Genomic DNA, 27,524 nt, shown 5'->3' on the forward strand with positions numbered 1-27,524 from the left:
CATTAGTGTTAGAGGTTCCTTCATCATTCGATTCTTGAAGCTCTTCAATATTGATTTGCCTCCCACTGTCCCCTTGGCTTATGAGTTCTCGCTCTCAGAAAACCCCTCTCCTCGCAACGAAGACAACATTGTCACTCGGTCTATAGAAGAGATATCCAAAGGGCTTCTGCGGGTAGCCGATGAAAATACACCGCTCACTACGAGGTTCGAGCTTGTCGTGAGTCTCTCGTCTTACGAAAGCCTCGCAACCCCAAACCTTGATATGTGCCAACGAGGGAGCTTTCCCTGTCCACATCTCGCGAGGTGTTTTTGCAACCTTCTTCGTAGGGAATAGGTTAAGGATATGGGCGGCAGTCTCTAAGGCATACCCCCATAATGAGATAGCTAACGAAGCACGACTCATCATGGAACGAACCATGTCCAACAAGGTTCGATTACGCCTCTCAACCATACCATTCAACTATGGTGTCCTAGGTGGCATCAATTGGGAAACGATTATGCATCCTTAACGTAGTTTTGGAAGTCAAGACTAAGGTACTCATCACCTCGATCGGGTCGGAGCATCTTAATTTTCCTGCACATATTATTCTCCACTTCCTGCTTAAACTCTTTGAACTTTTCAAAGGTTTCTGACTTGTTCTTGATTAAGTAGTTATACCTATATATGCTATAATCATCGATGAAATTCACATAGAAGCAGCTTGCATCCCTTGTGGTGGATCTAAATGGCCCACACACATCGGTGTGCATGAGATCCAATAAACCCTCACCCCTTTCATAAGTACCAATGAAGGGTGACTTGGTCATCTTTCCAAGTAAACAAGACTCACACACTTCATCGTCCCTAAGGTTAAATGACTCCAACACTCCATCCTTTTGGTGTTGGGCTATGCGTTTCTTGTTGACATGTCCAAGAAGACAATGCCACAAGCATGCTTTATCCAAATCATTGGAAGAATTGACATACAAAACATCATTTCCTAAGTTGTCTACAACCATCACAGTTTCATATATTCCATTACAAGGCAATGCTTCAAAATAGAAAATACCATTAAAGAAAGCATTAATAGAACCCTTTTCATTATCAAACGACAATCTAAATCCTTGTTTATAAACCATGAAAATAAATTATGTTTCTTGCCATTTATGGCGAATAGCAAAAATTATTCAAATCTAGTCCTAACCCACTACTTAGAACTAAAGTGTAAACTCCAATCTTGGTGACAGGCGACGCTCTTCTGTTCCCCATGATAAAGTTTATCTTCCCATGCTCCACATCCCTACTTCTTCTTAGGCCCTGCAAATCAGAACAAATGTGAAAACCACATCCTGTATCGAGAACCCAAGAAATGGTATTTGATGAGTTATTAGATTGAATAATATAAGTACCTACGAAGGATGGTTTTATCTTTCCATCCTTGGTATCCTATAGATACTTCGGGCAGCTTCATTTCCAATTCCCTTTTCATGGCAGTAGTAGCACTCTGCATCCTGCGGGTTGTAGGATGGTGCAGCGGGACCAACCTTGGTTCGACTAGAAGAGGTGGCATCTTGGGACTTTCCTTTATGGTAGCTCTTTGAAGGATCCTTCCTCTTCTTACCCTTCCCCTGCCTAATAGCCAAGACGGGGGCAACAGTAGGAGTTGATGCAACAGATTTATCCTTGAGGTTGCTCTCAGCAGTCCTCAGCAGGCCTTGAAGCTTGCTCAAAGTGACCTCCTCCTTGTTCATGTGGTAGGTCACGAGGAATTGGTTGTAACAAGGAGGTAAGGAGTGAAGAATGATATCAATCACCAGCTCTTCATCGAAGTTAACATTTAACTTCAGTAGGCGGTTGACATATCTCTGCATTTTCTGAAGATGCATCATGACGGACTCTCCGTCCTTCATCTTGGTAGTGATCATCGAAGTGATGATCTCATACCTCTCCTGTCTGGCACTTTGGTGGTACTTGTCCAGTAAATCCTGATGCATCTCATAGGGGTAGTAGTCCTCATAGGACTTTTGAAGTTCGACATTCATAGTCGCAAGCATGATGCAATGGACTTTCGTAGCATCGCACTCATGAGCCTCAAAGGCAGCGATCTCCTCGGGAGTAGCAGTTTTGACATTCACTTCTTTTAGCTCCTTGTCGAGGAAATACTCCTTTTTCCTTGTAGCGGGTAACCATTCAAATATTGTGGATCCAATCATTGAAATTGGACCCATCGAAAATTACCCTCCTACACAAATTCATGAGTGAGAATGAGTCGGAAGAGTTAGAGCCAAAAGCGTTGTTGTTGTTGTTTGAGGTAGACATCAAAAAAAGAATAGTGACAAAGTTTTATTAGATAAGAATCTCGAATTAACCACCCAAATGAGAAATTAGGGCTAGGATCCAACAACATTATTCGCAATTTAGAAGAAGGGTGTCATAATCTAAATCACAAATAATTTGAAGGTAAGTGAATGACGATTCACTAATTTCCACCAAAAAAATGAAAAAGATTAAGTTTTAAATGTATTGAAATTCCTAGATCTTTTGAAATTCATTGAAATTTTCAATGGCATGTTTAAATCTCGATATGCACTTCAAGTCTGTGACTGGGATACCGAGGATCACAAACAAGGTGTGAATAACCATGCAAATGTACTTGGTGCCATCAATGTTACAGTCACCTAATCAATGTGTCAGTTAGCCACACACGCTCCATTGATCTATGACAAACATTGAGTCACCCTTTTCCACCTTTGCTAGACCCAAATTAGTGTGCCGGTTAACCACACACGCTCTACTAACGTCTTGGCAAGGGTACAAAGTGTAATTTCATGGAATAACATCATTTTCACATTTTTGCTGAAGTAACTAAGATTGGGAATTTTTATAAAAAAACATTTAGTTATTTTATTAACGATTATACTTTTAATGAGGAATAAGTTACCCTATCCTACCCGTTCGGCTAACGACCCTCCACCAATCAAGGAAGTGATGGGTAAGAGTGAACACCCATTAAACTGCCATTTTATAGGCAGCAACCTTATCCCCCCCCCCCCTTTATAGATCGGCTTCGTGAATGAGACCTACTAACAGTAAGACTACCATTAGTCTTATACATACATACATATATATATATATATATATATATATAATCATTATTCTTATAATATTATAATAATATAAGGGTGGGATTTTAAACTTGTAAAATTCTAGGGTTTAGAATTTAAATATTTCAAAATTAAACTTTTTAATCAAAATGTAAATTCCAAAACTTGAGAGCAAGTTTTAAAACTTTTCAAAACTTTCTATATCAAAATTCAAATAATTTAATTAAACAATTAATTGGGGTTATCTAATTTTGACCTAATCCAATTCTATGGCAAGATAATTCTTTCAAATAATTAAATTTTATCATATAAGGCAATAATTATCTAATTAATTAAGAATTATCTTCTATTTTGATAAGGATAATCACATCATATTTATAAAATTTGGATTTTATCAATCAAAAACGTTTTTGGTAATTATCCCAAGTGAAAATAGTTAAAAATCCCGAAATATCCTCTGTCTGACTCTCCGACTCGCCGAGTCACCATCTGGACTCGTCGAGTTCATCGGGTGACTCGACGAGTTTGTCAGGAAGAAAGAAAAATTTTCGATTTTAAGCAATGAATAATCATACAATGCATCAAATACAATAGAAACCAATCAAGGCTCTGATACCACTGATGGCTTTCGAGCAATACATCAATCCTATGATGCATATGCAAACCCTAAAGCTTTGGATCTAGGTTTCTCTATTGTACATGCAAATTATCCAAAGCTTACAAACCCTAGATCTAGCATATAAAATCCAAAAATAACAAATAAAACAAGTTTAGATGATTACCTTGATTGTTGCTTGAGGATCTTTAGCTTATAAGAACCTAGCACCTCAAATGTGATGCCTCTAATGGATCACATACACCAAAGCAAGTTGGATGATGTTGAAGAGAGATGATGAGAGGCTCAAAATCAGCTCTAAGACTTCTTTAGGTTTCTGGGTGCCGATTTCTGAAGACCTGGGGGTCCTTATAGTGGAGCTGCTAGGGTTTCATTCAAAACCCTAATCAGATAACTTAGGCTATAAACAGTCCAATGGAACCTTCTAGAATAAGGCATTGGAAGATTTCAAGGTGGGCTTCCACCCTAATTTCGTCCACCCTTTATCCATATGATCCAAAACCCAAAATCGAATTATCTTATAATTGCAATTCCAGTCCCCTAAGTTTAATTAATACCTTTTGATCACAAATTTAATTTCTTAATTAATTCTTGACCAATATTAATTAATCAATATGATTTCTCTTTAAATATATTATTCATATAATATATTAATAAACCATAATATCCTCTTTCTCCACTAATCATCCAGTCAAGTTGCTCCGGTGAAGGCAACCCAAAAGGACCATGCTACAACCGGGTCAAGTACATACCAAATATAGTTATGGACTTAGACACTAATCCAACAAAAACAACATTCTTAAATGGTGATCTAGAGGAGGAAGTATATATGAAGCAACCTGAGGGTTTTATTATTACTGGAAATGAGCATAAGGTGCACAAAATTGTTAAATCATTGTATGGGTTGAAGCAAGCACCAAATCAGTGGCATCAAAAAATTTGATGATGTTGTCTTGTCTCATGGTTACAAGTTGAATCAATTAGACAAGTGTGTATATAGCAAGTTTGATGAGTCTGTAAAAGGAGTGATTATATGCTTATATGTAGATGATATGTTAATCTTTGGTACTAATCAAAGGGAAGTTGATATGACCATATAGTTTTTATCATCTTAGTTCTTTATGAAGGACATGGGGGAGGCAGAAGTGATTCTTGGAATTAAAATCAAGCGTGAACATCAAGGGATATCAATTTCACAGTCTCATTATATTGATAAAGTGCTTAAGAAGTTCAATTGCTTATATTGTTCTCCTATGAGTACTCCTTTTGATCCAAGCATAAAATTTATGCCAAATAGTGGTGAAGCAGTTATTACAACTTGAGTATTCAAAGGTCATTAGGTGTTTGATGTATGTTATGACCAGCATAAGACCTGATATTGCGTTTATTGTAAGAAAGATAAGTATATTTACTAGCAGTCCTAGTACTCATCACTAGAAAGCAGTAAGGAGAGTGTTAAAGTATCTTAAGAAAACCATGGACTTTAGTTTGACTTATGTAGAGTTTTCTTCAGTTATTGAAGGATATCCAGATGCTAGTTGGATCACTAATGTTGAGGACCACTCTTCCACAAGTGGTTGGGTGTTTCTTCTTAGTGGAGGTTCCATTTCATGGGCTTCTAAGAAACAAACATGTATTAAAATTTCAACTAAGGAATCTGAATTTGTAGCCCTTAAAGTTGTTGGAAAAGAAGAAAATGGTTAAGGAATTTGATCTATGAAATTCCTTTGTAGCCAAAGCCTATATCACCTTTTTCTATACACTATGATAGTGTTGCCACCTTGGAAAAAGCATATAGTCAAGTGTATAACAGAAAGTCACGACATTTGGGTGTTAGGCATAGTATAGTACATGAACTCATTACTCATGGTATTATTTATGTTGAGTTTTTTCGATCTCAACAAAACTTAGATGATTACTTGACGAAGAGGTTAGCTAGAGACTTGGTAAAGAAATCTATTGTAGGGATGGGTTTAAGGCCCACTTGATATCTCTATGGGTGAGATACCCAACTCCCTTCTAATACAAGGTTAAAAGTTGAATTCAATGTGGAAAGATTACTTATGGAGATTAAAGCACATTTATTTTACTACATCCCAAGGTATGTTCTTATAACTTGTAAAGTTAAAGTAGTTTGATTAAGTTCTTAATAGTTCTTCTGAAAAAGTACATTAACAGGTGCATAATATAGAAGGACTAACTATGTGAGTGTGAAGTGTTGCCGCTTCAGAAATCTTGGGCTAGGATTTTATGTACTCATGAATGGATTAGACACATTGCTTTAAGAGTGTCAAGTATGAAACATTAGATGTTATGTTTAACTTATATGTATAGTATCTTCAATTACTCAAATGAGTTGAAGGGTTCAATCCTTAGGACACCCTGATTCTCGAGTATATGAAATCTGTATTGTACTAATGTTAAAATTCAATCTTCAAGATATTTTCATTTATGCATGAGTTTTGTTTTCGTGTTTGCTTTTAGTTAATTAAGGATTACATTAAAATAGGGGAGGAATGTTGGTGATTTTATTGTTATCAACATGTTTTAGTGTAGTTGTTATTAATATTGAGATAGGTTGAGTTTCAATTCACTTACCGAGATTGGAGGTGCGGGGTGCACGCTCAGAGTGATTAATATGGCTTGGGATATGGGGGTCTGGGGGCAACGCCCCTTGGCAGGGTCTAAGGGCAGCTCCCTTAGCGTGGTCCAAGGGGCAGAGCTCCTGGCGGTGGTTTTGCCAAATCGGTTATGACTCCAGCCATGCGTTTTCCCGCTAAAACTCACTTGATGACATCATGATGATGCAGAGGTTAGTTATGTCCAATAACTACATGTTTTGGCGCCAAATCTACATACAACCACCAATAACTACATTTCCCTCTTGTATAAGAACATCCTTCATGTTCCAGAAAATAGGTTACTAAAAGATACACTCTAAATTTGTTTATTAAGATTTGATCTATTTCTCAAGAACACACCAAACAAGGTATTATGTGTTTCGCAATCTGAATTAGGCCTGCAATTCAGATTGGTTCATTATTGGATTATCCCACTTCTGAATTTGTATACCCCGGGCAAAAGGGACGAATTACAAATATCGGAAAGTCTTTGAAAACATGATCCTTGAATCTATCCAAATTTTTATATATTGTTATTTCTAATTCCCTAATTCTAACAAAAATAAAGTGGCAACAACTTTCGAAAACAAAGAGAACAACATAGTGATGTAAGGAAAGAGGTCAAGCGGCAGAGAACAAAGTAAATATTGTAAGTTCCTTTATTCTACTAGGCATGATACCATCAAATGCACTATGCTCAGGACGGAACTAGAAACTAAAATTCAAGCGAGATAGTTAAGTGAATTGATACAAGGGCTCCTCTCCAAACAACCAGAGAGTATTGCACCAGTGGAACTAGTATCATGAGTTTGAGAAAGAGTGAGATTTTCATGTTCAAAAACCAGAGAAATTGCGAGCAAGTCATTAATAGGAAGGATATATGTTCATATTTGATGAGTTGGATTATCATCGCAATAACCATCGAGGAGATGAGCTGGTAGTCACAAGAGGATTCATAGGTAAGAATTATGTAAGCAATATAAACATGGAATGTAGCATTAGAGTTTGTGTAAGTTCCTCTTCTAGTCCCTAATGTTAAAATTGTTTCAATTCTGTCCCTTGCTAGTACGCATGGCGTACTCTACGAGTACGTTTAGCATACTAGCCTCCAGACAATCGTGGATCCCATCTACGTACGTTGGGCGTACGTGGAGTACACATGGCGTACACTGGCCTAAGACAAACCCTAATTTTTAGGGTTTGTGCCCTATTTAAGCATCTTAAACTCACCTCTTGGACATTCTAAACTAGCCTCCGTATCTTCAAAACCCTAATTTTACCCCTAGCCTTTGTTTTGGTAGTTGTAAGCTCTGGTAAATAACTTTGGTGTTTTCTTGTGCAATTTGAAGTGGTAGAAGGAGATTGAATACTCGTTCCTTGGAGTACAGCTTAGAGATCCAGATTTAACATCATCATTTCGAGCCATTTGAGGTATAAAGTTCTTAGTTTGTCAAATCCTTGTGCAGATCTAGTTTGGGTTTGTTTATAGCTTATTTTGGTCCCTTTTGGTTGGTCCTTGTGAGTAAAGGTTGTTTAAGAAGCTTAGCCCTTATATTTGGACGTTTTAAGGGTCCCTTATGCATAAAAATGCAAGCTTTATGGTGTATCTTGACCCATGCATGTGTTAAGACCTTTGTTAAGCTCTTTTTGAGCTCTTGAGCCCCATTAAACCATGCATGCACATAAAGTTGCCAACTTTACATGATAAGTCATATTTAGGGACAAGATTTGAGAGTTTGGATGAAGGACTTAGCGAGTTAAGTGCTTAATGAAATGAAATGGTACACTGGGGAGTATGTTGGGCGTACCTAGCTGGTACACTGCACGTACTAGCCCTAGAAGGAGTATGCTAAGCGTATGAGTTGAGTACACCCCGCATACTCAGTAGATGGGCTTTTGGGCTTGCATTCTCAGTTTGGGCCATAAGTTGGGTTTTCTTCATTTGGGCCTTGTTGGGCCTTCAAACTTCTGATTTGGACTTTTGGCTAGTGTTTTGGGTTCCTTTGGTTTGGGCCATAATTGGCCTTGGGCCCAATTTGGAAGATTGGGCCATAATTTGGCTTTGAGTGGTCATTTAGGATGTGGTCCTTTTGGGCCAAAATAAGAAATAGGTAAAATGGTTTTTTACCTTGGGCTTGGGATAAGTATCTTGGATCACTGGTTTTGGGCCGAGACCCAGTATTAATTAGATATTGTTTTATGATGATAGCGTGGGGATTTGTCGGACCAGCAGACAGAGTTTTATCTATGTGATTTAGTAGTTTGAGGTGAGTTCTCCTCACCATGTTTAGCGGGTTGAAGGAACCAATGTCATCCCATGGTGAGTTATGTTAGGATGCTAGATGTCTCTGTGACTCTTGCATATGTATGTGCTTGTATGCTCATTGGACGGGGTTTGATGGTTATTCTATATGCAATTACTTGTTATACTTGTATGTTTGTATGTTGGGTGGGGCCCGTTATACTCAGTGGGCGAGGCCTGTTATGCGAGTTAGGGCAGGGCCCGTTATACTCAGTGGGCAGGGCCCGTTATGCGAGTTAGGGTGGGGCCCATTATATGTTTGATATGTGTGGTAAGCGGTATTTAGGGGAAACTCACTAAGCTTCGTGCATACGGTTTTTCAGTTTATGTTTCAGGTACTTCTGGTGAAAAGGGGAAGAGCTCGGGGTGATTGCAATGCACACACTATTTTGTTCCGTATTCTTATGATTACTCTGATGTTTTATGACTTAGATGATACAATTGTATTTACTATGGTTATGATGATGTTTGGATAATTGTTTTAGTAATTAAAAATTAGAAATTTTTGGTCTTAATTTTGGGTCGTTACATAGACATTGGCATCTCTACATATGTTATGTGCAACCACTTGTAAAGATAACTTCCAAGCCAAATACAAAAGAAGATGGTGTTGGAAATGGTGTCCAATGTCATTAACTATTTTGATAATATTTCCTATAATATCAGGGTCCTTTTAGGTTGGCCTCATGACCTAAATGGAATAAGGAGCTGGAGATTAATAATGTGTTAATTTATTAAGGAATTAATAAAGTAATTAGAAGTTATTTCAATAAATTAATTAAAAGGATTTAATTAAGTAAAGAAGTTGAATAAAAGGATTTAATTAATTAAAGAGGTTGAACAAGGATTAATTGGAATATTTCAGAACCTCTTTGAGAGAGAGGCTAGGAACGATATAGATCCCTTGAATAGGGACATGGTAGGTTTGTTTCAGATAAGGATAAACCCTATAGTTTGTATCCTTCTGGAATACTCCTTGATCAACTATAAATAGACTGTTAGGGTAAACCCTAGAGCCAATTATTACTTCCCTTAAAGTCATCCAACCTCTATCTCTCCCTCTCCATAACCAAATTATCATCCCCTCTCCTAAGGTTCTTGATTTTTCGATTAAACTCTAGTTTGTGGGTTATCCCTCCTGTTCATTGGTGAGCTTACCCTTAGCGTTTTGGTGCACTTGAAAGGAAGAAGAAGGCACTTGTGGTATAGAGAACCTTTTGGCAAGCTTGGAGTTTGTATTTAAGCCATTTTTAGACCATTGTAAGTGTTCAAGATCCAAACTTTATGTTGTTAGCTTCTAGACCTAGGCTTTCTATCCTTTTTTATGCATGTTGTTGAAGTTTGGATGGAAGGATTCTATAAAGTTGGAAACTTTATGGGTCCTTGAGGTCCCTTGAGTGTTATATATATTGGATCTGAAGTTTGGCTAAGTTTTGAAGACATCCATGTGGTTGTGGTACCATTTCTTCATTATTTTGACCTAAGAAGAGATCAAGACATTCATTGGGCATGCATGTCTATAAGGCATCGATTTTTAGAATGATTTTGGATTAAGAAGGTCCTTTGGAAAGTTGGAATGGATGGCCTAAAGGATTAAGAGCCAAATGCATTAAGTTGTCCCAATTTGTTGTAGTCACGACGTGACCATATGAAGGTTACGACGTGATGATGATTTTTCCTTATTGTTTTAAAAGAACTCTGCCACGACGTGGGGACATGGTCATCATGACGTGACAATGGTATTGATCGCGACTGGGTTGTTCAAATCTTGAGTTTAGGATCGGGGTTGAGTTATTGGCTACGAAGTAACCATGGGTTGGTCACGACATAAGAATCAGTTGATAGTGATGTTAAGTGTTGACTTTGACCTTGATTGTTGACTTTTGGCATGGGTTGACTTTTGGTCAAATTTCTAGTTTTAGAAGGTAGGCTAAGGTTTACCTTGTTTGGTTTATTAGGAGGTATATAGCACCCATTCAATGGCTGTGAGAGCTATTAGTTCTTGATTACATCGGCAAGGTGAGTCTTCTCACTATACTATGTAGGATGTTAGTTGTCTTTGTGATACTTTCATGGAAGACTAGGTAGTGGCCCCTAGCATATGTATGAAAGACCAGGTAGTGGCTCCTGGAAATTATATGCAAGACCAGGGTCTATCCCTGACAGTTATATGTAGGATGCTAGTTGTCTTTGTGATGCTTGCATAGAAGGCCAGGATGTGGCTCTTGCTACTTGTATATAAGACCAGGATTTGGCTCCTGGTGTGGAAAGGAAAGACTATGATTTGGCTTATGGCTGATAGTGACAGTAAGACTATGGTTGGCTCATATCATTCTCTATCATATGTATGGTATATGGTATTTTGGGGAACTCACTAAGCTTTGTGATTACGGTTTTGTGGTTTAACATTTTCAAGCACTTCTAGTTCCAAAGGGAAGAGCCCGGCTTAACTACACATCATCCCCTTATGGATTTTCTGTACTGGTTTTTATCTTTTACTCTGATGTTTGAAAGACACATTTTACTTTGATTGGTTTTGGAACAAATGGTTGTATGGATTTGATGGTTTAAAAATGAAAGTTTTATTGGTAAATTTGGGACGTTACATGTAAAGCGCGGCGTGCCTACTCAGATTTTAGGATTTTGGCTAATTTCAAAAATCTAGGGATAAGCCTCTATTTTAAGATATTATTTTGATTGTTTAAATTTGAATATTCAAATTTGGTAATTAATTTGGAGTATTATTTGATTAAAATTAAATTTGAATATTATTTAAACTAGAATTAAAATTTGAATGTTTATCTTGAACTTTATTTAATAAGAGAATTAAATTAGAAAGACAAGATTATAAATTTAAAAGCTCAAACTTATTATATGGTATTATTTACAATACATAAAACATTAATACCACATGTTTCCTCACATGTTCAATAAAGGAGATTGTCGTTGAATCAAGATTAGACTCACTCACTCTAATACATGGTTTAAAGAGGACTATTTGATTCCTAATGAGGTCGGTTTTTAATATGCTTCGCGCTTACCCCCATCACCTTCTTTCGTATTTTGAGATTGGGGTTACCAAAAGGGTTCAATTGGATTTTGTCTTTCAAGACTAAATGTGTTAATCAAGTAATAAAACAAAATATTATCGTTTTATATAATTCAAAAACGTGAGTCGTGTGCTTTCAATGAAAACACACATTTTGGTTATATTCTGATTATAAAGCGTGTGTGGTTAACCAGCACGTCATTTGTGAGAATATAGTTTTAAATGATGAGTCGCTCGTGAAATTATTATGTTGACGGCACATGTATGGCTAACCGACACATTAATATAAGAGTAATTTTATGTCGAGGTTCAAGCGATTTTACATGGTTGACTCACCATCTATTTAATGGATTGCGACATTCTCACATTAAATTTGATGAGCGCAATCGAGATTAACATGCCATTAAATGTCAATAAATCTCAAATGATCTAGAAGTTTCAAAAGTTTGAAATAGGCAAGTTGTTTTGCCTGCCTAAATAACTTTGTTGTGTGTTTACGGCATCCATTTACTCATCACAAAGTGAAATATGGATCCTATCTTTGTTATTAATTCATTTACGGTTGAAAATTATTCTAAGGACAAATTCGAACTAACTAAACTTCAATTCTTCTTGTAGATGTCGAACGAGAACAATTTTCCTCCTCTTCCTCCCACACCTAACTCAAACTTCTCGTTATATTGATCTTATATAAGGAAATACTCACCAGTCAAAACTATTTGGACTGGATTTGTAACCTAAGGATTTCCTTAAGGTACGAGGGAAAGAATATGTCCTCAACGAAGATCTCCCTTTTATAGATGATAACGATTCACCAGAGGAGAAACTCATCTTGTTTGTACAGTTGTACACACCTTTTTTTATGCTTGTATGTGTATTGTGCATATTCTTGGATGCATAATTTTTTTCTTTTCAAAAATGTGCGGAATAGGTGTTCCCTTATACACTTGGGGCATACAGCTATGCACTTCATTTTGTGAGATTCTACATTATGTTGGGGTTTTTGTTTAAAAATGTATAGTTGTACGCAATAAGTGAATACATATGCATCTAAATAGAAAAGTCATTCTTTCCTTTGATGTGGACAAAAAACGAACCCTAGATAGGATTAGTATGAAAATCGAGAGCAAGAGGGGGGAGGAGTGAGAGAGGTGATCGGTTCTTAGTTCTAGAACAACTATAGTTAGGAAGAGACACTTATCCTCCTTTTAATTGGTATACATATCCCTAAGGTTATGGGATAAATATTTACCAAATTGAATTAAAGATATTTACACTTAAACCCTTTAATTCCTTTTAGTTTCTAATTAACTCACCATCTCATTATGAATTAACAAATCAATCCTCTAGCTTTTCTTTTATCATATTATTCCTAAATAGTATCTTATCTTATAGAAATATCACTAAGTTGTTGTGACCATGGGCATACTTCCAATAAGGAAAAGACTTGTGTGTCCAATACAATTCATGGTAAATGACGAAATAAAGATGGAATACGAAGGAACGTTGTCCAAAGTGATGATTTTCTAGACATACCTCAGTTGTACGCGAGGCTAGCTTCCTTATGTACGGTACTTGCGATTATATCGTACTTGTACCTTAAAGACTAAAGGAGGATAAATGTGTAGGGTGTTATATGCTAACTATTACACACTAGGCATTCCCAATGTCTAAACTACATATTTTAACATGTATTCAAGTGACAATGGTGACTAAAGATATTAAAGGAGTGCATGAACATGTAGAAAGTTGTGTTTTTTGTAGTGATTCTTTAGTTCAACTTCTAATGACCTGTGATTATTATCTAGCATTTAAATACTTGTTTGAAACACTAAAAACATCTTAATATTAATCGTTAGACTAATGATTTATTTGCTAGCTGAAGATCTATTAGGACATGAAAGCTTGATTTGACACGCGAAATAATAAGAAGACAATCGACGTAGTGATTTTGGTGTTAAAAGATATTATCGATCATAGTGAGGAGTTACAAAAATATTATATGGATCTAGTTTAAATAAATAACTCAACTCATAACTCTCAAATATTACATCTCTCAAGCACACTTTACAAATGATATGACACTCACTATATATAGGTGTGCATACAAGACTCTCTATCGCTCTCTCTCTCTCCCTCTCTCTCTCTCTCTCTCATAAGCTAAAACCCACATGTATAATTAGGTCTTCCAAACCTCATTTAGTCATCCTCCATGATAAATTTTGCATCCCAACAAGATCAAATGATTTATAGTTTCAAAACTTTGATTAATCTCATTGAAGGTCACATTAGCTTCCAAGTAAGAAATTAAATTCAAATGAAGATTTAATATCATTAATCATAATAAGAATTGATATTTAAACTAGGATTGATATATATTTTGAAGTTTTAATGGATTAAAACCAATTCCTATCAAATTTAAAGCTAGAACTCCATTGAAGCTCGTTCGCAAGCTTGTAAGTTTAAAATCAATAGAAAAATGGAGTGATATCTTCATAAATTTAACTAACAACTTGAATAAGAAGTTCAAACTATAACTCAAAGCATAACCATCAATCAACATCATATTCCAATGGTTAAACACATCACTCCATTTAGACACGTTTGGTCCCGTAACTTTTACTTTCATTCATTTGGCCCCAAATTAACCCTAACTTCACAACTAATTTTTTTATTTTACAATATCAACCTTATATAAGGCTTACATTAACACTTAGTCCTATAATAGTTGCATAGCTTACAATGAAGTCACACATGGTTTAAATCCTCATAAGTGAAGTCAACTTCCAATCCACACAAAATTTGCAACTCTATGGGGTGTTTGTGATTGCTTTTCAAAAAAGCTTATTGGTTTATTGGTTTTTTGAAAAGCTAATAAGTTAAAAAAATGTTTGGCAAACTCAAAAGCACTTTTCATAATAGTTTTTCCATATGTTTTGAAAAACACTTTTTAATAAGCATGTAAAACTTGGCTTTTTGAAACTGTTTATTAATTTTTAACCAAAATAACTTCAGAATGCACTTTTTAAGCCAAATATTTTTTTAATTTATTGACTTTTTCACCATAAATGCTTAATCCAAACACTTTTTAAAAAACTCTTTTTATCACCACTATAAGCCAATAAGCACTTTTATCTAAAAGCATTTTTAGAGTTCAAAAAACACTCCCAACCCCCCCCCCCCCCCCCCCCCCCCCCCATAATATATAAGTATGTTGGTTATTCGGTCACTTCTAATTCTAATGTTTCTATATGAACGCCATAAGACTATCCAGAAGATAAATGATCTTACTTATAGCTAAGAAATAATTATTTATTCAATAAAGGTTTATTAGAATTGGTAACTTTACTTGATAATACCTGTGTACTTGATCATTGGTCATTCTTTGAAGGAACTTGTTGGAGGATTAGTTTTTACACTTGAGGTGGATACCTTACCGTAAGAACACATGTCCTCTAAAATGCGAATGTACTTTGAATTTCCTTGTGTGAAATATACATACATAATGATTAACTATTATATTTATAATGTGTTGTATTCATGTTATATCGTGATTTAAGAAGGATCTTTAAAAGATGGGTGTCTTTTAAATTTTCAAATAATGTTACTAAGACACTTTTGACTTTTAAACCATAATCATGTATATCCATATGTATTGGGTGGGTTTTGAGACTAGTGTGATTTAGACACTTATGAATTCTGGTACAACTCTTCGTTTTGTTTCTCTTTTAATGACTACATACTAAACACTACCTAAAACTTGGATGTGTCTTATAAGAGTCAATTGCATGTAAAGCAAACGGAATTCGGTTAATTTACATTTTAAAAAATATACATCTCTAAACTTGATAGTTTCAAACCTATAATCAAATTAAATACTCCATCACCTAAAAGACAATTTAGTCATCATTCAATAATCTAATCTACTAGAAGGCCAACGACAAGGCATAAAGTGGTTTCACGTTCGAATTTCAAATTCGGTAGGGTGGGTTTTTTCTACATCTAACCACCAAATTATTGATCAAAAAAGGTTTTGAAGTCGGCATTCTTTATCATATATTTTCAAATAAATTAATCTTGAATTGTTATCTAAGTTCTAATAAAGGTCAAGACTCGAGAGGGTCATTTTATATTCAGTTGAATTTCGGATCGAAGCCATAAATAGTGATACACAATTGTCCAAATATATGTGGAGCCTATCTAACCAGGGCCAGTTCTAAATTTAGCTTTTAAATCTTATCTTAATTCTTAGATCATCCGCATCAGTGCAATGTCACTAATCTTTCAACTACGCTACGTCAGCTTTGCGATTATCACTCACATCAGTACAATAAAAATTATCTTTTTAAAGTGGACCCCATTGACCAATCAAAAACTAATATATATATATATATATATATATATATATATATATATATATATATATATATATATATATATATATATATATATATATTAGTTTTTGATTGGTCAATGGGGTCCACTTTAAAAAGATAATTTTTATTGTACTGATGTGCTAGGTTCAAATGTTTTTAACAAGTATTGTGTGCCTAAATGCACCAATGAGAATTCAAGAAATAATTAAATCATTAATAAATAATAAAAGGGTATAAGAGTAATATACACTATAATTATTTATGGTAAAAGAAAACAAAATCAATCAATATCCCACTAATTTAGGTTATCAGTTTCATATAACACCACCAACGATTCCTCCTAATTTTCTAAAAATCATCGTTCTCTCTTCACAGACCCATAAACCCTTATCCTCTCCTTAGTTCGACATATATAAACACAACTCCAAACCCCATTCCTATTCAGCATCGCTTCCAACAATTAGCACACAAACAGACTCAAGGTGTTGTTGCAATGGCTGCAGAATTCTTCGCTTTCCTCCGTCCCTGAGCACCAACGACCTGGTAAATATCATCACAACATCTTCAATCTGTCTATTTATCTCATACCTTCTTACAGGTCATACTGTTTGAGGTTTTGGTTGATTAATATTTTGATATATAATACGACTTGATTGTTTATCTGTTTAATTGTGTACGTTCAGGTTTATTTCAGTCTTTACTGTTCGAAGCCTTTAGCCGGACGGTGAATCTAGTGAACAGAGCAGTCGGATTGTTGTGGACAGGAAACCGGACGTCTGTGAATCAGCTGTAGAGACGGTGCTCCGAGACGGAAGCATACATCCCATGCCTGAGCTATTTTCATTTGGATCTACTCAAGTGAGATATCCGATACAGGTACCAACGATTATACTTTAACCTTTTTTTCTTAAACCCTAATTGATGAAGCAACCTATTTTAATGGATGCTAAGTTTTGCTGAGTTGTACACTCCCTTAAATTCGCATCAGAAGAACAATGAGGATATTTGTTTTTTTATACATTAAGCTTTTGATTCTCTGTTATTTATATATGTGTGCACAAAAGGTGTTTGTGGAAATGCCTGAAAGAGAATTCATGTAGTATGTATTCTGTCAAAACTCTAAGAATGTTTATTATTCTGTGACAATTTGATTTCAATCTTCTTATTTGTCAAGATAGGGAAAGTAAAAAACCATTATTAGATAGGAAAATTAAAAAACATTCTGGTAGAATATGTTATCATTTTCTATCATATCATTTCCGATAGAATATGTTACAAATTCTTTAAGAATATTCAAAATCATTCTGCAAGAATAATTTATTATGTAAGAATATTTATTGTTGTATTCTATTATAATGCATTGAATTGTTTAATTTTTGAGAACTGATTATCTTTTCTTTGTGGATTTAGGTTTTGAAGAGGCTAACATTGATGTGGAGAAGGAAGAAAACATATAGAACGAGAGTGTATTATACCAGAATGTGTTATGCTACAATGTATAAAGTGTTGCTTAAAAATAATATTCTTTCAAAATAGATTAGTGTTTTTCTTAGATTTTGATATTTTTTTTCTTTCAGAATGTTGTTATTATTCAATGAATCACAATCATACAATGTAATTATTTGTTATATTATTAGTTCAAGAATTGATTTGTGTATTCTTTCAGAATGTATTTACTAGTTTATGGTTGGCATTCTGCCATTCTGACAGAATAAAATCGAAAATTATATTTACTAGTTTATGGTTGGCATTCTATCATTCTGACAGAATAAAATCGGATTTTTTAATTTGAATTAATTTAAAATATTCAGATTTTTAAAAAATAAAGAAATTAATCATCCCTAAAAATCCGAAAATTTCCTTTTTTAATATAGGTTAATTGACTAAAATGCCCTTATGTTGAAATTTGTGTGATTATATGGTACATGTTATCATATTCTACTATCATAGACCCTCAGATCATGACTTTTGATTATATTTCATCCGATGGTCCAGATCTGTGCATTCTGGCACACAGTAGTTATTAAAAACAAAATAACCTAACCCATATATATATATATATATATATATATATATATATATATATATATATATATATATATATAATGCTTTGCCAATAAATTATTTAGCCGTTTACTTATTATAATTATTTGTTATGGAGTGTTTTTTAAACTATTGTAGAGAAAAGCAATATAAAACATATGTGGCATTGCAACTCATCTTGCAGCAGTTGAAAGAAACAGAGGTAATATTAATGACATGGCACCTCCATGTCATTTGCAAGAGATCTTTGAAAGACCGATGTGGGTGCTCTTAAACCAGTTTTAGAAAAAACAGTTCTTAAACCAGTTTCAAAAAAAATAATTTGAACCCGTTTTCTAAACCACCGGTTTGATATTAGTTTTACATTATAATTGTTGAAACCGGTTTGAAAAACTCAGTTAAAAGCAATGCTTTAAAAGCCCGATCGAACTGGCCATTTGACCCGATCGAATCGGTAACCAGGGATGAAAACAGTTCAACAACAACTGGTTTATGCTAAGTTCTAGACTGGACGATTTCTTCAAAAATTTGAGCTAATGTGAGAAAACAGGTTTATTGAACTTTAATAGTTGCAATGCATCAAGCCCATTAAAAAAATAGTTCATTCTCAAATAAAATTGAATAGCTTAATCAATCAGCTTATCCAGAGTATACAGATCAGCTTATTAGAGTATACATAACTCAAAAACCAAAGTACACTACTACTAGATGTAGATTGCTAGTCAAACCGGTTGAGCTAGAAATCAGTTACTAGATCAGTTCAACTAAAAACCCTGTTTTAAATATCAGTTAAAAATCTCTTCAACTTTTTTGTATTTAAAGAAATCGCATCCAATTGTAGTGTCATGTTGTTGAAATAATACCCACAAAACAAAGTCGAGAAATTTAGCAGCATTACGATCTACGTGACATGTGGTTTTTTAACAAAACATTAACTTATTTACATGACCCCATCAAATATATTTATATATTATTCTATTGCATTTTTTTATATTACTTGTCTACTTATAATTAGTTGAACACACAATGATTAAAAAAGCTCGTTATTTAACAATCTCTTTTTAAAAACCTCCCACAATAGGGAAAGTTTTTTCCTAGTTTTTCAAAATGAAATGCATTAATCTGTACATAAAATACAACTACATTCTTTGATAAACAAAATCTAATGCTATGTTATTCTTTCATAATATCACACTTTTTATCACAAATTTTTTAAACCTTTTACCAACCAGAAAAATCTTTAAAATCTTGCCTTGACACACCCAATTTCCTCTTCTTTCCCACACCATTCGACCGTCCACCACCACCATCACCGCCGGTGGTGGCGGCGGTGGCGGTGTCAGTGGCGGTCTTGGCTTTCAGATATTTACCAACACCGCCACCAGCGCCTTCCACCTCTACTCCTGTTCCAGGATTACTATACCACGATCCAATCTTTTCCTGAAAAACAAATTTATTAAAAAAAAAATAATACAAAATAAATATAACCACCATTTTTAAAAAAAATATAAAACAAAAAAGAAACTAACATTTTCTTCATCATCAACAGTTTTCTCCTCTTCCTTCTTTTTTTCCTCTTCTTCTTCTTCATCTGGTTCTGAGTAAGGATTCACAAACACTGATACGCTAATTATCTTGATATCTTCCTACACAATCACAAACACAATAATCATTAATAATAATAAAATATAAATATATTTAAAAAAAAAAAACTGACCAGAGGTCGATCGTCATCATCAACGGGAACCTTCTCCATAACGGACAAAGTAGTTAACCCACCAACAACTCCACCAAAAACCGTATGTTTAAAATTCAAATGATTAGCCGATTTATAAAGTATAAAAAACTGGGACCCATTCGTGTGGGCCCCACTATTCGCCATACTCACAACCCCTCTCCCAGAATGAAGCAATTTCGAATTCACTTCATCATTAAACGCCTTTCCCCATATCGACTCCCCTCCTTTCCCACTCCCAGTCGGATCCCCTCCTTGTATCATAAAATTCCTACAACAACAATAATAATAAGGGAAAATGACACAAATGCCCTACGAACTTTTTAAGGTTTACCCGTTGAGTCCCTAAAGTTTTTGTCGGGTTTTATGGGTCCCTAAACAAGGATATGACCTGCTCTTTTAGTCCCTGTCAACCTGTAATAGCCGGTTCAGTGACTTTTTAGACCAAAAAAACTCACTTTGTGCCTCTATAAAGCCAAAAAAACATAAGTTCAGGGATCAATATGAATTGAGTGTGAATCAGCTTTAGAAAAAAAAAAAAGAGTTTTTTTGTACGAATTGTTCACCGAACTTTTTTTTTTTGGCTTTATAGAGGCACAAAGTGATTTTTTTTGTCTAGAAGTTCACTGAACCGGCTATTACAGGTTGACAGGGACTAAAAGAGCAGGTCATATCCTTGTTTAGGGACCCATAAAACCCAACAAAAACTTTAGGGACTCAACGGGTAAACCCTAGAATGTTCGTAGGGCATTTGTGTTATTTTCCCCTAATAATAATAATAAATTGAAAAGGAAAAAAGGAAAAAGGGAAAATACCTTATGTTTCTGTGAAAGGCAACGCCATTGTAATAGCCTCGTTCACAAAGAGTGATGAAGTTTTCGCATGCTCTTGGAGCTATGTCACAGTGTAATTCGATGTTTAAATCACCATGTGTTGTGTGTAGTTGAACGTAACCTTTTTTGGTTGGATTTTTTTCAACTTTTATGTATTCGAATTCGTTCTTTGTGATTGGGTCGTATGATGTGGAAGTGAAGGATCTTGATGTGGCCCCACTTGTGTAACGGCTTTTTACCTAAAATGGTAACTTACTAAATTGTAAATTCATACTACATCTTTTTATGTGATTTTTAGAAAGTGAAAATTGGAGCTTATTTATGAATATGGATAAGGTGGTTTATTTTTCTTTAGTAAGAGTAGCGATGTACTTTAGTTTTTGTTTATAATAGGTGTTACGAGTGAAGAATGGTTAATCTCGTAAAAGACCCTTATATTTTGTGTTTTTTTTGGATTAAACCTCAAGTTTTTTTTTCATCTTTTTTATTAAGCACTTTTAGTCTTTTTTTTGAAAGGGTTGATATTATAAAAGACCTTATATTTTGTGTTTTTTCGGATTAAACCTCAAATTTACTTTTCTCGTGAAAAAGACCTTGGATTTTTTTCATTTTTTCCGATCTGGCGTTTTTAGTCATTTTTCTCTATAAAAGTTGTAAAATGTGAGGGTTTTTTCAGGGAAAATTAAAAAAGTTGAGGATTTATTTGGAAATATTTAGAAGGTTGATGGTTTTATTATTCCCAAGAAAAAAAAAAGACAAAATTGAGGGTTTTTTTGGAAAAAATGAAAAATATATATATATAAGGTATTTTTTATGAAAAAAAATAAAGATGAGGTTTAATCCGGAAAAAACACAAAATATAAGATATTTTATGAGATTAACCCTTTGGGAAAAAACTTGTAAAATGTGAGTGTTTTTTAAGAAAAAAAATTGTAAAATGCGAGGGTTTTTAGGAAAAAAAACTAAAAAATTGAGGGTTTTTTCGTAAACATTTTGAAAGTTGATGGTTTTTTTCAAAGTTAAGGGTCTTTTACGAGATTAACCCTTGAGGGTTTTTTTTACCCATAGTAGAGATATACTTACATTAAATTTATTTACCCATAATATCAACATGCATATATTTTCATAGACTTAAAAGCTTTATAAATGTTACTTACATTTCTTTACTAATAAAAGCTATTATCAATTAAACAAAAGGAAGAATATTATTATTATGGGTAAAAAAAACAATGGAAAAAGTCGGTTGCTATTTCATAAAAAAAGAAAAGTTACCATTTTGGCATTAACAGGTGTTCTATCACCAGACATATGCATAGCAATTCTAGCAGCTGTTTTGTCACTTGAAGAATCTTTAGCAGCAGCAGCACTTCTTCCATGAACAGAAGCAGATGCAGCATCAACAACACTGAAACCTGGTTGACTTTTTTTGACTTCGTTATTTTTAATGCGTTCTCTGGCGGCTAAAATGGCGGTGAGGGCGGCGGCTCTTTCGTTCTGTGCCTTGTCTCCACCACCACCATGTAGTGCAAGTTCACGACCCTTTTCTGTTTTTAACTCCTTTAGCATTTGCTTTATGTCACCTCTTACATTTATGTTGTAGCTTGGATCTGATTCCATTTTCTTGATTTCTAACAGGTAATTTCAAGAATCGATATTTGCATATTAAAAATATAAAATTTAAGGATTAAAAAGGGAAAATGATTATTTTAAATACCTTCATCGTCAAGTTTTAGGCTTTTTTTGACATGGTCGAAATCCACCAGAGCTTTGTTGTCGAGTGTGTTTGGATTCTACAAATACATGTATGAAATTACGAATTTGCCCTTTATGTATGAAATTCGGTAATTTAATTGAAAGTCATATTACCTGAATTGTGATGATGTCTTGCCTTGTGAAGGGTTCATCGGTTAGAAGCTCTTTCCAGTTTTTGGTTTTGAGGTTTAATTCTTTGATTGCCTGTTGAGAAATATATGGAAAGGGGTGTTTTTAATTTATAAAGAAATATATATTATTAATGATTAGAATAGGAAGAAAAGATAAATAAATAAACCTCGTAGGAGAAGACATTTCCGGTTGTCTTTATGGCAACAATGTGTGTGAACTCTGTGAAAACCTTGTTTAATACAGGGCAATGATACTCTCCTAGAATATAGAAAAATGGGTTTTTTAAGAAGATGAGGAATATCAAGAATGTTATTAGAAAGAAAAAACATGTATAGTATAATGGAATGATACCTTCAGAGTTTTTATGAAATGTTAGTGGGATGAGATCTTCTTGTTTGAGAGGAATTCCAGAAACAGGATGCTTTCCATATTTCCTTATGTAGGGGACTATGTGCCTACATCACCAAATTTCATAATTGAGTTTAAAAACTAGAGATTTGTGAAAAATAGAGAACAAACAAGATACAAATAGAGAATGTAGACTTAAAAACTATGTTAGGCTGTACATTTATAGCAATCTCAATTCCCAGAATGTTATTCATTCAGTGTAACTTAAGTCAGTGGCTTAGGGAAAGCCCCAACAGAAGGTGAAAAAAGAATATATGCTAACTGAAATGAAGCTTCAACTGTATCTACAAATGATTTCAAGTTAAAGAAAGCTCTATACTTCTATTTGAGTTGACGTGATCCTATATTCCTATGTGGTTCCATTTGGAGTTATGGCTCTTTGAAGCTCCTCCAACTATTCATACATGGTGGGATTCTCCTATACACTTCAACAATAAAATGAATCCCAAATCCTCGAAGACAATTACTAAACCACTGAAATAATAATAATAATAAACACTCACATGATATCGAAAACGCTGCCATCCTCAGTGCACACTGCGTCCTCGAATGGAGTAAATGTGAGGCTGCAAATTTCATGAAAGTGATGTAGTCAATCTTCAACTCGCATATGTAGAGGAAGCATACACACAGATAGAATTTTCAGAACTTTGAATTAAAAGACAAAGATGAAGAAAGTGAGTACGCGCAGCAATAGAAGGGAAGACGTTTAAAAGGTGTGCGGAGCTCTTTGGACTTAGCACCGCCCCACTCGGTGGCCCACTCCGTCTTCGTAAGGTACATCCGGTCTTTGCTGTGTTGTTTCTTCCCCATCTTTCTTCGAAATTTCTGAACTTGGAGCAAATTAGGGTTTACAGGAGAGTTCGCCGAGAATAATAAGTGTATTTGTGCAAATAGATCCCTCTATTCTCTTTCTTTCTTATCCCCACCAATGGAGAAACGATATCGGAAATCGGAGCTCCTGGATCTGATACGGTGGTCGCTAATAATCCCGCCGAGCCGGCTTAATTCTGCGGTGGTGGTCTGAAGTCTGAACCACAGAAAGAGCTAATTTTAAGAATTTGCAAAAATATTGTTTGTTATGGGCGGCTTCTGATATTAAGTATTAACCCATACATTAAGGCCCACTAATTGTGAAAAGTAAAAGATTTGATTAATTAAAATTTTATTACACAGGAAATTTGAGATAATATGGTTTATTTGGAATCATGGAATGGAATGTCATAAGAGAAATAAAGGAATACATAATGATCTAATAGATCATAATGATCTAAGCTAGATAAAAGATTTGATCATTATGCTTTGTTGTAATTGTGATGGTTGGTTGGATCGAATGAATGAATGAAACAAATTATTAGAACATATTGTATTTGTTATTTATAAGTAGAAAACAAATAGTAAGTTATAAATCATTCATATAGTTTAGGGGTGAATAAAAAATGATTATTATACCTTTTCTAGTTTTGTTCAACTTTTTTTGTATTTTGTTTTAATTTTTTTAATATTAATTGAAATGGTTTTGTTTAATTCTTTTTTAATGATAATAATTACTAAAATGGAGCTTGCCCCATGTAACGACCTGAAAATCATTACTTTCTAATTGAAAAATTAAGCAAAATAGTGTGTATGAATGCAATAATGGAGAACTATAAATTACAATGCCATTTTGAGAAAGTCAAACACGAAGGCATGATGTGTGTACCTAATGGTGTGGTGTGTCTTCTAGTCTGGGTGGTAGGACACGTGTAGCAAGCAGCTTGACATGTGGCGAGACACGAAGCGGTCTTTAGGCTAGACACGTGGATGCGACGCGTCCACCTTCCCGATGCGACGTGTCGGCACATGATTTAGCCTTAGTATAAATAGCTTGATGTGTTCTTTTGTTGCACCTTTTTCTGACAAGAACTCCAAGCATTTAAGCGGCGACATGTAATTTATGGGAGTACATATTGATGCCGGTATACAATGTATCGATTACGGAGCGAGATAAGTTATCCTCTTGTCTCGTTATTATGTAGATATAATTATGTAACGTCGTTATGATAAGGTTGTTAGAACCCAAGTTGGTTTGTAGAGTCTGTAATATGGTGTTATTATGAACGTGAAGGATACGTTGGAGGAATGAATTCCTGGTGGAATTCTTAGTTGGTTAATGAGGATTATAAACCATAATCTACATAGCGATTTAAAGTGAGTAATCAGACTGACGGTGTACGGGGTTAAACAACGTAGTTGTTGTAGTATGGGACTTGGTGAGTTTGGCAACAAATGGTTACCGGGCTCGATTAATGGTTAAATAAATGACCATTGTGGTAGAAGTGATGATAAGTTTGTACAAGTTCTAAGGATCTTAGTAACTGTTTGAATAGGTTTGGACAAGGTGATAAGTGGAAAGCAACACAAGACACACAAGACTTTAGGTCGCGACAATAGTTAGTCTTCACTAATTAGCCATTTGAGTACATGTGGACTTTTGGGTACATAGCAAAGTAATTACTTTTATGTGAAAAGTATGAATACATCACTAGGTGTGACTATGCTTGATCATGTGAAAAAAAGGTTTTACTGTTAAAACTTTAAGAATATAAATCCTTGTCTTCATTGGTTATGGAAAAAAGGGCATTGCAAACTACTTAGGTGCTATTTGTTTTTCTATAAAAACCTCTTCAAACCACTTATTGTTGCGCGGCGCAGCACACGCGCAACACTTTCCCTCTCGTAGCAGTTTGTTTTTTGGAAGACTTCAGACTACAAAACCTATGCGCGTGTGCTGCGTGGCGCAGCACTTGACTTGCCTCTTCTAATCTCTTCAGCTTTCATTTTTTCTAAGTGTTTTCTTAAGAATTTTTGTATAACTTTTTTTTTTTATTTTTTTTTTAAAACTTTGATTTTCTTAAATTTTTATTTACAGATGTGATACAATTTATTTTTATAATTTCCACGATTTTTTTAACTTGATTTTTTTTTTAATTTTTTTTACCGTTTTATTAATAATATTTTCAATTTCAGTTGCATCTTTTTTAACGTGTGTAATTTTTTACGAACTTTGTAGACAACGTTTGCAATACTTTTTTAATTTTTTTATTATTTTCTTTTTTAATGCTTTTTAAAATTAGTTTTTTTCTAGAATAAAACTATTAGCGTCTTTTACATTTTTTTAAGTTTTTTTTTTTTTTTTTTTAAAAAGTTTTATATTTCTGTTTTTTTACATGCTCCTTTTATTATTATTTCAATGTTTTAAGACTAGAATTATTAAATTTCGGTGTTGATAACTATTTTCAGTTTATTTAAATTTCAGTTTACTGCAGCAGTCTGCAGATGTTAAAAAACAAACATGCTTCTTATTATAGGTTGCAGTAGTTTGTTCCACCTCTTCTGCTACAGAGGATTGCAGAGATGATCCGCAGACTTCATGAATTTTCGTTTCGAAAAAACAAACAGCACCTTAATGAAATTATCGGATTGTATGTATATATTTGGGCGGTGAGACTTGAGAGCTTTAGGTAAGCTCATCAGACATGTAGTTGGTTATTTGATGAGTTTGGCAAGAGCCAATATATGAATTGTTATCGTGAGCTTTATAGAGAGCTGTTTGGCAAAAAGCCTATATGTTTATATCTGTTGAAAGCTTTAAGGAAAGCTATTTATGGAAAGAAGCATGAAATGCATATACGATTGAGGATAATATAAAGCAAGATATTAAATTGAAAGTTTAAAGCTATATAGTGAGCTTAAAGTGAAAGGGAGTTTAAAAAAAATGTTATGTTGTAAGTTTAAGTTATGGCCAACAAGGTTTTGTTGCATGTAGGGCGATGTAGGAAATTGCATTTGCGGTGAGATGAGATTAAAATAGCTTCCTTGGAATGATATTTGTGGTGAGGTTTGAGAGTTGAGTAGGTTCATGTAGTTCTCATATTGCGCAAATCCAATCAGAATGGTTACAGTTGGTTGTGGGTTTGTGTTTGGTGGGTGGATGTTGGAGTTTTTCTCCATAATTTGGTTAAAAAATGAATTGAATTTTGTAAATATTGTGAGAAAGAAAATAATGGTATAGGTAAAACGTTGTGTAACTTATGTATTTATATGTAAATTTATCAAGTAATTTTTTTTTTCAATTTGACCCTTCATTAACGGTTAATTTTTCTTTTTTTGAACCGACAAATATAAAAATATAATCTACTCATAAACTAATATTTAATTTCACATATATCTACCACGAGACTTGAACTCTCAACCTCAAAGAGGAAGGGCACTACCTAATATCGTTGGGCTAGAAGATCTTTGGTTCATTAACGATCAATTGACCATTCAAATGGAAAATACTCGTGTTTCAACCTGTTGCGACGATAACGCCTCATTCCATAACATGAGGTTGAGACAATATTGCAGCCATTACCACGGCGTTATGGGTTACCTATGTCGACAATAACAGGCAATAATGTCTCATACACGATACTCTAAGTTACAAAACCATTTAGAAAAAAATAGAATGATAAGGGAGTATTTGTGATTGTTTTTCAAAACCACTTATTGACTTTTTGAAAATCTAATAAGTTAAAAAAAAAAAAGTTTA

The 27,524-nt window shown here is 34.3% G+C and overlaps 1 protein-coding gene across 1 annotated transcript; it reads right to left on the reverse strand.

The window, feature by feature from the left end:
* Nucleotides 1-19,118: 19,118 nt before the first annotated feature.
* Nucleotides 19,119-24,012, reverse strand: LOC111903108 (peptidyl-prolyl cis-trans isomerase CYP65). The gene is made up of 11 exons (XM_052769396.1): nt 23,637-24,012; nt 23,455-23,517; nt 22,895-22,998; nt 22,710-22,801; nt 22,526-22,615; nt 22,374-22,449; nt 21,932-22,287; nt 20,642-20,898; nt 19,809-20,097; nt 19,621-19,737; nt 19,119-19,531 (listed from the first exon to the last, which is right to left on the reverse strand). Exons 1-11 carry the CDS (start codon nt 23,762-23,764, stop codon nt 19,313-19,315), a joined length of 1,791 nt encoding a protein of 596 aa, XP_052625356.1. The 5' UTR covers nt 23,765-24,012; the 3' UTR covers nt 19,119-19,312.
* Between the last annotated feature and the right edge of the window lie 3,512 nt (nt 24,013-27,524).

The sequence above is a fragment of the Lactuca sativa genome, chromosome 3 (assembly GCF_002870075.4).
Source record: "Lactuca sativa cultivar Salinas chromosome 3, Lsat_Salinas_v11, whole genome shotgun sequence".
NCBI lineage: Eukaryota > Viridiplantae > Streptophyta > Magnoliopsida > Asterales > Asteraceae > Lactuca > Lactuca sativa.